The 14,391-nt window shown below is 43.9% G+C and overlaps 1 protein-coding gene across 3 annotated transcripts in view; it reads right to left on the bottom strand.

Moving 5' to 3' along the window:
* The window catches only part of HYAL2 (hyaluronidase 2), a 68,144-nt gene that overhangs the window by 31,976 nt on the left and 21,777 nt on the right, over positions 1 to 14,391 (bottom strand). Inside the window, exon 1 of one of the 3 annotated variants that reach the window (XM_069206807.1) lies at positions 13,947 to 14,364. The exons of 1 other annotated variant lie outside the window; for it this stretch is intronic. In XM_069206807.1, coding sequence (XP_069062908.1) covers positions 13,947 to 14,135 — 189 coding nt within the window. In that variant the 5' untranslated portion in view covers positions 14,136 to 14,364. Of the gene's footprint in view, positions 1 to 9,172; positions 9,503 to 13,946; positions 14,365 to 14,391 lie in introns of those variants that run through there. One more of the 3 variants, XM_069206805.1, reaches the window with a different exon arrangement.

Raw genomic sequence — 14,391 nt, 5'->3', positions numbered from 1 at the left:
GTCTGGTGAAGCATTGGTGGTATCAGACAAGAAAGACAGAAGAACCATTCATCAACTTGTCCCTCTTAGTTGTATTCTGTGAGGGTAGACCGACTTCATTTCCCCCACTGGTCTCCTGCCTAATCAGACATGCCTTCACTTCACTTATCCTAGGACTCCCCTCTCTTGTCAGACACTTCCCACTCTATTTCTCTTCAGGATGGCATCAAGGGTCAAACACCATCTTCTTCTGCCAATGGATGCCTCACAGGTCAGAAATCATTCCCTTCCAAAATGTATTTTTCAGAAGCATCTTAAAGCTCTCGGTTCATGCCTTTTCTTTTCCGTCTTAAGGTTTCCTCACACTTGAGTTGGCACCGTAGACCCCTCTGACTCTCTCTAGAATTGCCAAGTCTCAGGTCAGACTCCAATACGTCTGCTTAGATTCCCTTCACCATATGCACACTTCCCCAGTCCACATCTCCTCATGGCCTCACATATTAGACCTTAACCCTCTAAGTGAAAATCAGTACCTCTTCACCAATAGCTTCACTCTACGTTTGAAGGTTGTCTTTAAGGTCAGGAACCAACACTGCTCAGAATCCACCAAACCTTCCTCAACCTTCCTCAAAATATTTAAGGTCCCCCATATCAAACAGACATCCAGGGCTTTGAACCCTCTTAAGGGCCGCTGATCTGATCAGACACCTTAACTTTTCCTTCTCAAGCCTTTTGCCATTTGTACACCAACACTCACAGGCCTCCAAATTTCTCTCATGGGCTCTTTCTCAGTCCCTCTTAGGGGTTTATTCTCTTCTTGTGCTCTGTGCTCCCGCCTCTCCTTCTCCTAGGGGGAGTAATTTAAATCTGCATGCAGTGTGGAAGAGCAGAACTGTTGGGTTACCACACATGGTTTCTATTCCACAGCATTAGGCCAATTACAGAAATTACTGGGAGGTGTGTAACTCTAATATCACACAGCTCTCAGAAACTTTAGCAGATGTCTCCAGAAACCTTCTGTTGCCTGAATAAGTGTGCAAAAATGACTAGCAGTAATAAGTTTAAAACCTGTTATCTCTTTTTGTTCCATTTTTTCTAAACTGTTTCTAAATATGGCAGTAATGGCTACCAGTAATGCTATCTCCACTGCATCACATATGAAGGTTATTAGGGCCCTCATTGAGTAGTTAGAGTGACTTCTTGCTGTATAGATTTAGTCAGCCAACCTAGTTTCCCCACAGTACTTTATACTACCGATCAGCATCGGGTAAGCATGGAACTACTGCAACTTCCTGCCTGTGCAGCATCTCTTTTCTGGCTTCTACTGGTGAGTCCACCACTTCTACACAAGGTACAGAGTCTTGCCGTCTGCTTAAAAAGTACCTGCTGTGTCTTAAAATCACAGACTCCTTGCCTTCACAATGCTGGGCAGCCCGAAACCGTTGGGACAGCGCTACCTCTTCTCCTTACTATTCCACTGCAGCCTCATAACATCGCGCCAAATGCAGCGCTGCTCAGTGGTTCACGTCCAAAAGTGAAATCTCCGTTTGGGGCAATTTCTTGCTGTCCCATTGACAACCAAGGGAAGAATTCAGCATTCTTGAAGAAAAGGGTAAAAGAAATGGAAAGACTCCAATTACAATAGGATGAGTTGGGAAGCCTGCTTTCTCTTTCCTGCCTTTAGGACTGTAATATAACTTTTTTACCTGCACAACAACCGCGAGACTGAGAGCTCAGACACTTTCCTCCAGTGTGGCTACTCCATAGGCTCCACGGATAACAGGATTTGCTGGCTTTCCCTGTGTACATGGGTAGCACCGTCAACTCCAAATAGGGCTTTCTCAGAATCTATCTGGGCCTGCCAATATCTTTAGATCTACTGCGGCTTTACCTCATACCTCAATCTGTTTCTGTCTGGGTCTACTTATCTTTATGGTCTGCTTCTTTAGGGATCTACCATTGCTTTCCCCAACCTCCCTACGGGAAGTGTTTGCCTTGCCTCTTGTTTTCTGTGCCAGGGTTTCCCCTCCTTCAGTGGATATGCCATGGTTCCCTGCCCCCGGGTTCTGTGTGGGTTTTCAATGTATTTCCTCATTTTGATTTTGGTTTTGAAAGCCTTTGTCCTTATGTCTGGGTATTCTACATGTTACCTATTTGGGTGGGTGTTATCGGAGGGGAGTGTGTTTGGTTGTGCCTCGTTCGTGGTGTTTATAGCGTTGCTGCCCTGAAGCTTCACTGTATGTGTAACTGCTGTTAGGTTCCCACAATTGATTACTGGTTAATTATCAACAGTCTTAATGTTTTACTACTGTAGAGTGACAAAAAGATTTGTGAAGACTCCAGTAACTTTCTCATCTGATGAGATGAAGTACACTGCCTAAAATCTGGAAACAGTTACAAAGAGCAATAGTAGGAAAAAAATTTTTTATTTTCAATTGGAAACTGAGTAGGCGGGTTTTGAATTTCCATCAATAGGATAAAATTATATTCCCAAGGGAACCCGCTGTAAACCCTAACCTTCTACACATCCCAAACATCAGCTGCAACATCAAAGAAGAAGAAAACTTTGCAGACCAGGACTTTCCACTGTGGGACACTGCTCCTTGTAACTTACAACCAAAACACTGCCACCAGGCTGTCATAAGTAAATTAAAAACACCTGTTCTAAGCCCTCTGCAAAGCCTTCCATCCCTTCCAGTGAGCTCCTAGATGCTAATCAGCTCATGGCACTCTGTAGCTAGATGATCATCTCACTGAAACTACCCAGATCTGCCGGACCATGGGGCATATCATCTGACCACCTAATCATCTCCTGGATCCCAAGAGCAAATCATTCTAGAGTGGACACAACCTTGAAGAATTTCCTCTATTATTTTATCAAAGGCTTTTCCATATTGTGTAATTACCCTGAAGGCTTAAAGGACTTACAGATAAACAGCAACTACCTCACAGTTTCGGAAGAAATGGTCTAGTGGTAAATCTGCTGATCATGGTACCCAGAAGCCTGGGATCTAATAGCGTCTTGAAACAGATTCTGGGCATATTATATAGTACCTTAGTTTCCCAAATTGTATGATATATTGCTATATATATATATATATATATATATATATATATATATATATATATATATATATATATATATATATATATAACACAACGTATTATGTAGAATCCTAATTTTAAATTAATTCATATGCGTCCTACTACAGCATCCTAATTTCTACAAGGCAATCAGTCTCTCACACTTCAGCATCCACCACACTGCTACCTGCTTCCTCCCATAACACAGTTACAGCACCTCGGTGGCATCACCGAGGAGATGGAAAGACTTCCCATATAGGACCTAAACAAAGACAACATCCTTCAAATCACTCAAACTTACACAGTGTAGTACGCTACCTATGTAGACAATTGTCTCAGTGCCCCACAATGGGGGTACTAAGCGCAGTATAAATGCTGTAATACAATACAACCTAGAACGAATCCCAGAACAGACTATAAAGTTGAATGCACAACACATAGTATTTGAGATGCTTCTGGTCAACTAAAAAAAATGGCTTCCGCTAAATGCACTGCATCTAATTATTTAAAAGCTAAAAACAATACAAAAAAAATACAATAGAGACTGAGGTCTGAGATATGTTACTTTTGTCATAATAAACTGTCTGCCATGTCTTGGTTTAAACATTAGCTGTAGGTCCGCTCGCTGGTGCCCCTTGTCACTGGCGGCTGACAGCAACAGCTGTTGTGAAAGACTAGAAGGCCTGGCGACGGACGCACCAGCCCAGTGCTCCGCGGCGATAAAAGATCTACCTTATTCTCACATTGCAGCCTACTGAAAACCAGGCCACTCTTGAGAGGAGACCTGCTAAGGCAATCTGAATGAAAAAATGCAATGTGTCAGCAGAAAACAGCGTACAGTGAATTCTCAATAGTGCGTGATTATGAGAGGGTGAACTTCAGTAGGAAATACCACATCTCTAGCCTACTAGGAAAGTGTAGCACCTTAACTTAGCCCAAGCCATTGGAATTATGCAGCGGGAAGGACCAAATTATACGGCAATGTTGGCTTAATTATGCTGCAAGAAGAGGCAAACTATGTGACCTAATATAGCACATTTTGTGATAGTATTACTTTATAATTTTCTCTTTTTCGGGGCAAGCGCAAAGCGCTCCATCCCCTCTTGTAATCTCTCTTGGGCTTCTAACCACGCCCATGTCACGTCAGTCACTTTCATTGGTTCGTGGGCTTGCCTTTTAAAATCTGCTTGCTTTCATTAGTGAAAGATATGCATACGTCATGCCTTTTCCAGTGTTTAGCCCTCCTCCAGAGCATCGGGCCACTACTGAAAACATACGAGGCTCGATGTTTTCCCTTTGGTTTCTGGACTACCTTCTCTCTATATTTCGCAGTGCAATCTCGCTGGGCAGTAGTCGTGCGCTTTGCTGACATCGATCCTGTTACATAGGTAATTGCACTTTTGCCGGTTACATAGATAATTGCACTTTTGCCAATAGGTTTCACTGGTAGCTTTTATTTCTGTTTGTGAGTCTGCTTTGCGCTGATGGCGGCCGTCGGCTTGCTTATGTGAAACTTTTACTTTTCAATTTATGTGGAAAGAAAAGTCCGGTTAGGAGTTTACAATGCTAATAGCTCTAAGTTGAGCAAACGCAAGACCCACTGCATTGCTAATGCTTGTTTTCGCATGTTACCACTGTCTGCGCAAATGTTTCACCTCATTAGAACCAGGTAAGGTACCAACACAGTGATAAGAAACTGGAAGATGAGCAGTCAACCTCTACATAGGGCGTTCCACTGCTCCGCAACACGAGTCGCGCACTTTTTAAAGCTTTTGATCCATTTGCACTAGAAACAAAATATGATTTTCTTTAAATCTGAAGATTACGGAGAAGATGATGGTTTATGGGCTAAAAGTAGCAAATCTATAAATAAGCCGAAAACATCATAGCCACAAAATTGCATAATTCCAGTGGCCCTGAATAGAGCCCTGGATTTGTATCAATCCACTGAGAGCTGGTACTTGTAGTCACCTACTTTTAATATAAGTAAATTCACAAGTCACACAATCCACAGTTTTGTGTGATTTAAAAATCCAGTCTTGACTTCTTTGTGGGTATGGGAGGTTCAGACAATTCAAGCGCCAGAGCACAAGCTGACACATGAAAATCATTGTCATGTGGTGACAGCCCAGCTAGGTGGTATGGTCCTTCTGTGAGTAGGAGGGGTGCGAGGGGGTTGGGGGGGCAGCAGCGGATGAATCCACTGGTGGTTGTGAGCACGCTGTGACAGACTGGTGCCCCTGATAGGCCCACTGTGCAATCAGTGCCATGTTACAATATGGAATCGTGTCCAGCCCTTGTTGCCTTTCACATCGGCCTGTTGCAGTCTTTCCCCTCTCCCATTGCATGTCCCTCAACCCCTTGTTCTTTCTCTCCTTTCCCATTTTAGACCACTTTCTATGCCACATTTTGCGCCCTTTCCTCCTCACGTGAACCTTTACCCCTCTGCCCTGCCTCCTTCGAACCCCTGTCCATTCTCTACTGCTTTGTCTCTCCTCGTCGCTGCTGCCTATGCTTTAGGGTCAGTCCTTGCCCCCATTCGGTTCGTATTGGACTCAATGGGTCTAGAGGACTCGAGTCGAGGCAGGCGGAGCCAGTCAGCAGGTTTGAGCCTTCAGGGACTTGCCCACATCTACTTTTTAGCAAAGAACCACTTTTAATTTAACGTAACCCTCTTCACACGGGTCGAGTTGGCAGCCAACATCTCCAAATGGAGAAAAATACAAATTTAAAACGGATATTAAAAAATAAATATAAAGAACTCGACTCGGGGACCGATGGAGGGAGTGCAATATCGCGATCGTCCTACGCCAACACAAAATTTACTGCACATACCTTGACTCCCAACAGGAAGCCTTAGAAAGTACCACACTAGCTCTGGAGGAAAGTTTAACAGTCAAATGTATTCCAGACCTCCAGCAAAAATACACAGAAGGGGCAAACGAGAAAACAGATCCAGATTTTGAATTCATTAGTTTGTGGCTAAACTGCAGGCCTCTGACAGAAGTCATCTGACACAGACTTTGTCCTTTCGCTTTTATTAAGTAGAAAAGATCACTCTGCAACGAAAATCAATCAAAAATAGATTTTCATGTGGGGTAGACATGTGAGATCGAGGGAGCAGATAAAGAATCAAAGCTATATGTCAAAAGGTCGACTTAGGCAGCGTTACTCGGTATTGCAGCTTCTGGGGAATGCCTTCCCTGCCCCCATCCAGTTACTAGGAGAGATGTCCTGCACTTTGAAGCAGTTTTAAAGATGCACGAGGCATGGTTTACATTTACAAGTTCATAATAACAGAAAATAACATTGAACCTGGGACTGATTACAAAAGGGCACCGTGGTGTGTAGATTTTAACTGCAACTTTTGTTTGCGTGTCAGAGTGATCCATGTTTTGTTTTTATTTTACCACACATACACCGAGAAGTGTGTTAGGATCCCTTTCACAGAGAAACACTACAGCCATAAGAACAATTTCCCTTTGTCGCACTACATAGTGGTAATTCCTGTATCAAGAATGTGACCCTTAAATATGGTGCCCACCTCCCTCCCGGTTATAATGGATACTGGTTTTAATCCTGATCTGTCCAGTTAACTTAATTCATTCTGGGTATTGCAGCCTAGTTTTGCTTCCATTAAACTAATTTGACGAACACACATTAAATCAATAATTTGTAGGCGGAAAGCGACAGAGGGTGGTGGTCAACCTACCCATATAAGAAAATACTTACAAAGCTAGAGCATCTGTAGTAGTCTTGTTATCCAACATCCTTTCACATCAACATAGTCTCCTCAAGCATGCTTATGTGAGCATCTCTACCACAGCCCCCAGATTCCACTCAAATCAAGTTATAAGACCTTGTTCAAGGGTGGTCATCCCTTCACAGCCTCGGCAACTACAGAAGTCATGCTGTAAGACTAGAGCCAAAGTACAAAGTGTCTCCACAGCTTAGGTTCTACAGAAATCCTATGATAATATATTCCAGAGCTTAAGTATCTACAAAACTCATAAAATGTAATCCTCCCCACAGCCCAAGAACCCATATAAATTAAGCTGTAAGACTATGGCCAAGATACAACATCATTCCACATTCTCAGAGTCCTTTTATGAGAATCTATAAGACTAAGTATATACAGAAGCCTTGTTGTACTGCCTTGGAGGAGGTACAAACATCTCTCCAAAGTCCCAACATCAGTTAGGACAATTTCCCTCCAAAGCACTAGCATCTGTCAAGTCATCTTATGATACTACATACAAGATATAAATATCTCTCCAAAGCAGCGTCTGTTATGAGATGACCTCCACACAGCCATACCGTTTACACAAGTCTTGTAATAAGAAAATATCTCCATAGGCTCTTAAGCTGTAAAAGTCATTTAGAAGACCATGATTTGGTACAAACATCTCCAATCTTTGGAAGTCTTTTTTTAGGTCGAACGTGCAAGCACTTTGACCTGTTGTAAGTATTGTGGGCTTTGAACCACGCCCACTGCACGCCCATTACTTTCACTCGTTCGTGGGCTTGCCTTTCAAAAGTCCTTTATCATCATTGGTAAATACTTTGTTTGTCCCTCCTTGGGGCGGTTTTGTTACCGCCTTGGACACATACCCTGTTACATGGATAATTGTACAATTCCCGATACGTTTGACTGAGAGCAAATTTATTTTTCTTTCTCTCCTGCATGCTCATGATGGCCATGGCACTTTGAAATGGCTCACTTAAATCAACTGTTTTACTTTTTGTTTTCAACTTATGTGGCAAGAAAGGTCCAGTTAGGAATTTACAACGCTAACAGCTTTAACTCGAGAAAATGCAAGACCTATTGCATTGCAAAATATTGTTATAATTCTCTTCAGATCCCAAGAGTCAACAGGAATCTAGTAGCCATCTTCAAATCCCTGATCTAGATTTTGCACAGCCCGGCAACCTATAGAAGGCATATTATAAGAGCATAGCCAGCATAGTAACATCCCTAGAGAATTAGTGACTACGGGAGACTTGTTATGAAAATATCTCTTACACCCTCAGAGTATCTGAAAAACCTATCCAACAGACTTTGCCAAGGTACAAACATCTCTACCGAGTATCTATAAATGACTTCAACAGGGCCATTATCAAAGCATTAGTTAACTCTTTTTTAGTCCAGAATAACTAAAATACCTCCCAAAACAAGAGAAACGAAGCCAAAGACTTCCACATATTAAACTGGATACAGATTTAAAGACTCGCAGCTATTCTTAAACTGGCATAGGAGTCATTTGTAATCATTTCATATATCTTTTGAGCGCCTCATATCATTCCCAGGTTTTGACTCCCAACTCACAATATCTTTAAAACGTAGATCCTCAGAACTTTGCTGGGCATATCACACATCTATTGACTTCCATTTGGTTTTAGAGGTGGAATGCATCAGGCCAGACGTTTCACCAGTCCCCACAGCACGGAGCACGGAGCCCCTTCAGCCAGCAGCCAAGGAAATGAAGGTCGGAAGCGCCACTACGCGCCAAGGTAAGAATACATCCCTGGTCTCCACTGCGTCCAAAAAACGGGGAAAAAAAACTTTTTCCCAACCAACATTCCTCTACCAACAAGAATAAATGGATTAGAAAATCCGCTTTGCCAGGAGATGTGTTGTTTGGTTTTGAGATCTAGCGTGAAATACTGCGGACAGCCCCTTTCCGAGACGGAAATGTACCCAGGTGGACTAAGGGCACGGGGGGGTGGGAGAATGGGGGAGGGGGGAATTTTTACAAAGAGGGGGTACTTTTTGATACTGGATGAAAATCACTTCTGCCTCCCTGTACGTCGTTAAATACCCACATCGCGACCAGCGGCAGGGGCTAGTGCATCCTCGCTAAATTCATGTGCATGGAATAGTTCTCCGTCTCTCGACGCACGCTAGGGAAGAAGGGGGTGTTGTGCCCCAGCACTGCAGCTTTCCGAGATTAACTCTGAGAATAGTCTGCTGCTTTCCCTGACCTGTTGCAGGAGTGTTTCGCTGCCCTGACCCATAGCAATAAGCCTTTCACACAGCTCCGCTTCCTTAAAGCCGGGCTTCCCTCGCCGGAGGACATTGCTACAGATGTGTAACTCGCCTGGAACTCACCTGACTTGGGGCTCATCCTCATACCCACGGTGCCCGGTGGGGCATCCAGCAGAGGCGCCGGGCTCCTCCAAAGGTGCAAAACACGCTGCCAAGCCGGAGCCCAGTTGCCTGGATTCTCCTTTAAATAAAACTCTGAGGTTGGAATGGCGCGAACACCTGCGGAGAAGGAAGGGGGGATGAGGGACTCTTTTGCCAAGGAAACCCCCCTCTACACGCACCACTGAGGTCTCATCAGCTGCTTCTACCCTCGCACGCTGCAGACGGGTTGAGTTCTGAAATCTGGGCGACAGCTCGGACGCAGATTCATGAGCTGGAAGGCGGCAGAACTCCACCTCCCCCTGCAAAGGTCGTAGTTGGTACAATCCGCGCTGACTTTCCGAGCAATCTGTGCGTGCGATTTAAAGGGGCAAGCGGTCTCTTCTGGGCGGACTGAAGGGAGCAGCGGCAGGCTGTGTGTGAAATCAGGAAGAACAAAAGAAGACCTGGGAGAGGGGGACAGCCGTTGGGAGGGAGAACTGAGAGGGGAGAGTGGGGGAGGGAGAGCTAGAGCAGGAGTTGAGGCTTGGCCTGGGAGTGATCGCTCCTACCACCCGCCTCTTCCTTACATAGTGCGTGCAAACTGGTACAGACCCCCGGCCCGGTGGCTGTTTAGAGACCTGCTCTGCGGAAGCCTCTCCTACCCTAGGACTGACAGCTGTCATGAGGTGGATGATCAGGGAAGGTAGCTTAGGCTGTATTATTAGAAGGCAAGTGAAATGACACACATTTGGAGGTGCTGACACTCATTTCGCCCTCCTTATTTGTCCCTCCTCCGAAAGTGACACATAAAAAAAAAAAAAAAATTGAGTTAATTCACACGTTCTTAATAATTCTTTTTGTAAGAAATTTACTGGTAAGCATATACTGAGATCTGCAAACTTTAAACCTTGATTGGTTGAATTCTCTAAGGATGATACATTCTGTTTGTCCCCTCACTTTTACCCCGTGCCCTCTTCTGCAACCCTCCAGTATATGTTCATTATCACCCTCCCCTGTCCCTCATACCTCTTCTCACTTCCGTCCTGCAAACATGATCCTAAGACCTGCGACCCACAATGCATTAGTTCTTAGTCTAGTGGTAGACAAGAGTTTTGAAGTGGAGCGCTCCATCAACAAGGATCCTTCCTCATTTCCTCTATCTGGACCTTCCTGTCCAGCCCTATTGCCCGATCTGCACTATGAGGCATCCTTAGGATGAGACGACAGCTAAACAATAAACCAAAGCAAAATTGAATCGAGCAGATGAGTCAGTATAAGAATGCAACATTCTTATAGTTCAGTTGTACATAAAATTATGTTCTGGCGCGTTTTCACGAATACCCAATATGCTATTAACATGCATGTTTTATAAACTTTGTGCCACTCTTCTGTTATCCTGAATTTAAAATGCAGTGAACAAATGTTCATTATTCTCTTTAACAAAAGTCTGATTGCTTTTTAATCAGGGGTTATTCTACTGTTCAGGTCTAAACATCTAGGTTTTGGGGAGCGTAGAAAATAGCTGCAACATCTTTCACCTCTCTTATGTGTGGTCTGAAGACACGTGCTCCTAGCATAGCTTCACCATATTGTTTGGCCACTTAGTCTTCAAATGCCTCAGGTACATTTTCTGCCACTGTCACAACCGCTGAGCAAGTAGGTTAACTGGTGCTCATCCACCTTTGAAGCAAGGGTCATTGCTCATGTTCAAAGTTTTTGCTTCCTTCAGACCAGCAGGAGAAGGTGGAGTGAGGGTCTTTTTTAATGTTTGAGTAGCTTCTGCTGACGTTCTTGACCTTGATTGCGCTACAACTCTTTTCTTCATTCATGAGATGTATTTCTACAGAAGTAGAAATGATCCCTGCCTTTAAAAAATAAACAACTGCTTATGTCATCAACACCCATTCTTTCCCCTTTTTCATTATTTTATTAATTTGACAGCTTCTTTGCTGTGCAATATTGCCCTATGGACTACTGGGCCTTCTCTGATTGCCCACTTTTTTGATGAGCACACACACACACACACACACACACAGCATCACATTACGTCATGGGCTAGGGTCATGCTGTTTACAGTACCTGCACATGTGTTTATCTCTCTCTCTCTTTTTAGGTCGAGCTTTCGAGACCTCTTGTATATACTTTAGTATATACTTCTATACTTCTTTGCGGGCTGTATGCTTTTTCATTGTTTTTTTTCAGTCTCCTTAAAAATCCTTGCTTGCTAGTGGTCAGTCCTTGCTCTTCGTGCTACCTTTTCCACAGTTGTACACTCCCCTGGAGCATGGCCCCAGTACTTGTACCCTTCCACTTGTACCAATGTATCATGTGCCTGGGGACTACTTTTTTCTGAAGCTAATAGAATTTGACCAGAGCGCTGGATGTTTCCAGTGGCTCCAGTCTGTTTTTGTTAACAGGGCTCTAAATCATGTTCTTCTCTGGTTACATGTGCTGTGCATTTAAAGACCAAGGTCAAATGTTAGAGGCTGTTTTATGAGGGCGCCTGTTTCTGCCCCCTGCCTCCCCGGTACAATCAATTTTCTTACGCACTGCCGATGCGTAGAGAAAATTGCTACCGTTACAATATTTAAAGTATATTCCCCCAATTCAAAATGGCCGCTGCACGTCATGCGCGATGATGTAATTTACGTCATGACGAGGCCGTCTCTTTTCTTCGTTGTTGCTTGTTTCATTTGGTTTCTGCCCGTTCACCAATGGGAGTTCGGTTGGTGCTGCTAATTACTTGTAGGGAATTCTGCATTTTGTTTCTGTTTAGCCATTGATTTATTTGTTAACGCCTGACATGTACTTAAATTGGGGGTTTTGGTAGGCAGGGGGAAACCGATGCATAGACTCGAACCCGGTTCCCACAGTAGCTGCTCACATTTAGTAATAAACTAATGTCATTATGTGGGCTGGAACATGTTTCAAGCGTTTTTCAAAAAGTATTGCTCTCTTTGTTTAAGTGGGGCAAAACAAAGAAACCCTGGACACAGTTAAGTATTATTCCACTGGGGAACGGCTTGTGGTTTGTCATCTTGTGGGTAATCTTGCAGAGCAATGTAGGTTAAAAGAAGACAACAAAAACAAATGTTGATGTTGGCTTATTCCTACGTTGGAAGCGGTATCTGGAGATGTCTTACTTGCGGGGACCGATTTATGCAGCCTACTAAAAGTCCAGTCTAAGCACTACTTATAACACTATCCTACACAACAGAAAACATCTTTCTGAACCAGCACAACTTTTCAATGTAAATACAAAGCCACACCTATTCTCTGAAGCATGCTTTCATACACGTGTAGTAAGTGATGCGGTGTGGAGAAAGTATTTTCGATATATTGTGTTTTTTAATAGCTCTCTTTACGGTAACTGACAATAATAAAATTTGTTTTTGCACTACTTGGTGGTGAAAAAGAATGCACCACATAAAAGCAGAGGAATCATAAGAATACAATAGGAGCGAAGCAAACACTTCAAAATTAATCTTCTCTGATGATTTTTTCATGATAAAAATACACTTGAACAATCTACATCAGAAACAATAAATTCCTGGATTTTACAACCTCGGGTGATGCATGCATGGTGAAAGATCGGAGATGTGCAAGCTGCAATTAAACTAAGCCTGCATTTCAATGAAATGGCCCCCTTTGCACTTTTATCCAATGCACAAGAAGATGTATTTAGGTTGTTCCGTCTCCTGCGCTTGGCATACCTTTGTTTGTTTACTAATGCTCTTGTTCAAACTTAGCCAGCTCCCATAACGTAAGACACATACAAACCGTAAGCACAGCAAAGTTATTTCTTTCAAGCCTGTGTGGCACAAGATGTTTTTTTTCTAAATGATTTGGTTACAGGGCAATCCTGACTTCCTAACACGAGGACCAATGTATATATTGATGGCCGATAAAGGCTACCACATCAGTCTGTTTTTTCTGCCGCAGCACACAGTCACTACATAGAGGCCAGCCCTAATTCATAGTTACATGACTGTAACGCTGCTGCCATTTTAAATGATGACACCGAGTTTGTCCCCTCTCTGTTTCACTCATTCTCCCTCTAGCTTCCTTTACCTCTCTCTTTCAAGCACACACACACATATTTTCTTGCTCTTTCTCTCTCTCTTGTTCCTTTTTCTTTGTCCCCCTTTGTCCGTCCTTTGGGTATAATTCTTTCTATTATATTGCTCTCCTCCCATACTAAGTCTGTCTTTCTCATATACTCTTTCTGCTCCTCTGTCTGGAGTTCATTCAGCAGTTTGTGCACAAACTACCTATCCCTCTACGTCTTCTTATTTATTCTGCGCAGCTCTCACCCCTGTCTATCCACCATGCCACATAATTCCACTGCACAAATCCACTCCACACCTCACAATTCTACCCCACACAATTCCACCCCACTCAATTCCACAACTAACAATTCCAATCCAACCACTTAAGTCCTTTCCACACCATATACATCCGCTCCAATTCAAAACAAAACATATGGGTAAAAGACGTTGTCATTTACAACACCAATAGCTCGAACTCTCACAAATGTGAGACCTATTGGCATTGCCAATGCTTGATTTTCTTTCTGTTCCCTCACACATCACTTCGATTTTTTATCCGCAGGCTCACAAAATACAACACTTCACCAGTCAAGCCGCCCCCAACAATGTAGCGTGCAAGTGCTACCCATCCAAGAGTGTGGTCCATGCTCCACATTCGGGTATGAAGCTGCAGCACAACTAGATGAAATTCAAAACTTTTTTTTTACCGTTTTGAGATGAAGACAGGGGCGTAAAAAAACCAGTCCACATGTATTTGGCTGCGGGAAACGGTAGCCATTTACGAGTGACTTTTCCTCAACCCAGCCTTTTTCCTGAGGAGCAAGCCTGTCGGGATATCTGCAAATTTCCCGTAAGGTGGTCGTCAGCAGCTCCGATGTGGGCGCGCGCTGTGGCATGGGCGCCAAAGCCCGGTGTCCCTTTTCATTCTTCCAGCTCCGAGTGAACACGAGGCGGCGGCCCGGCTCCCAGTGCCCGTAGCCGTGGCAATGGCATTTTCTCAGGGCAGGAATGTAGTCGCCTGCTGGGGTCACTGACCTCGGCACCCCTGCCAAGGCGTTCCCAAGCCGCGGCGCGCCGCCGCCACCCGGCCGCCTGGCCACAGTCCAGCCCCTCGAGAGGCCCTTCGATGAGAAACCATCACCGCTCTGGGCC

This window comes from Pleurodeles waltl, chromosome 9, assembly GCF_031143425.1.
Source record: "Pleurodeles waltl isolate 20211129_DDA chromosome 9, aPleWal1.hap1.20221129, whole genome shotgun sequence".
NCBI lineage: Eukaryota > Metazoa > Chordata > Amphibia > Caudata > Salamandridae > Pleurodeles > Pleurodeles waltl.
Note: the sequence above shows the minus strand (reverse complement) of the source record. Positions and strands in the feature narration are given on the sequence as shown.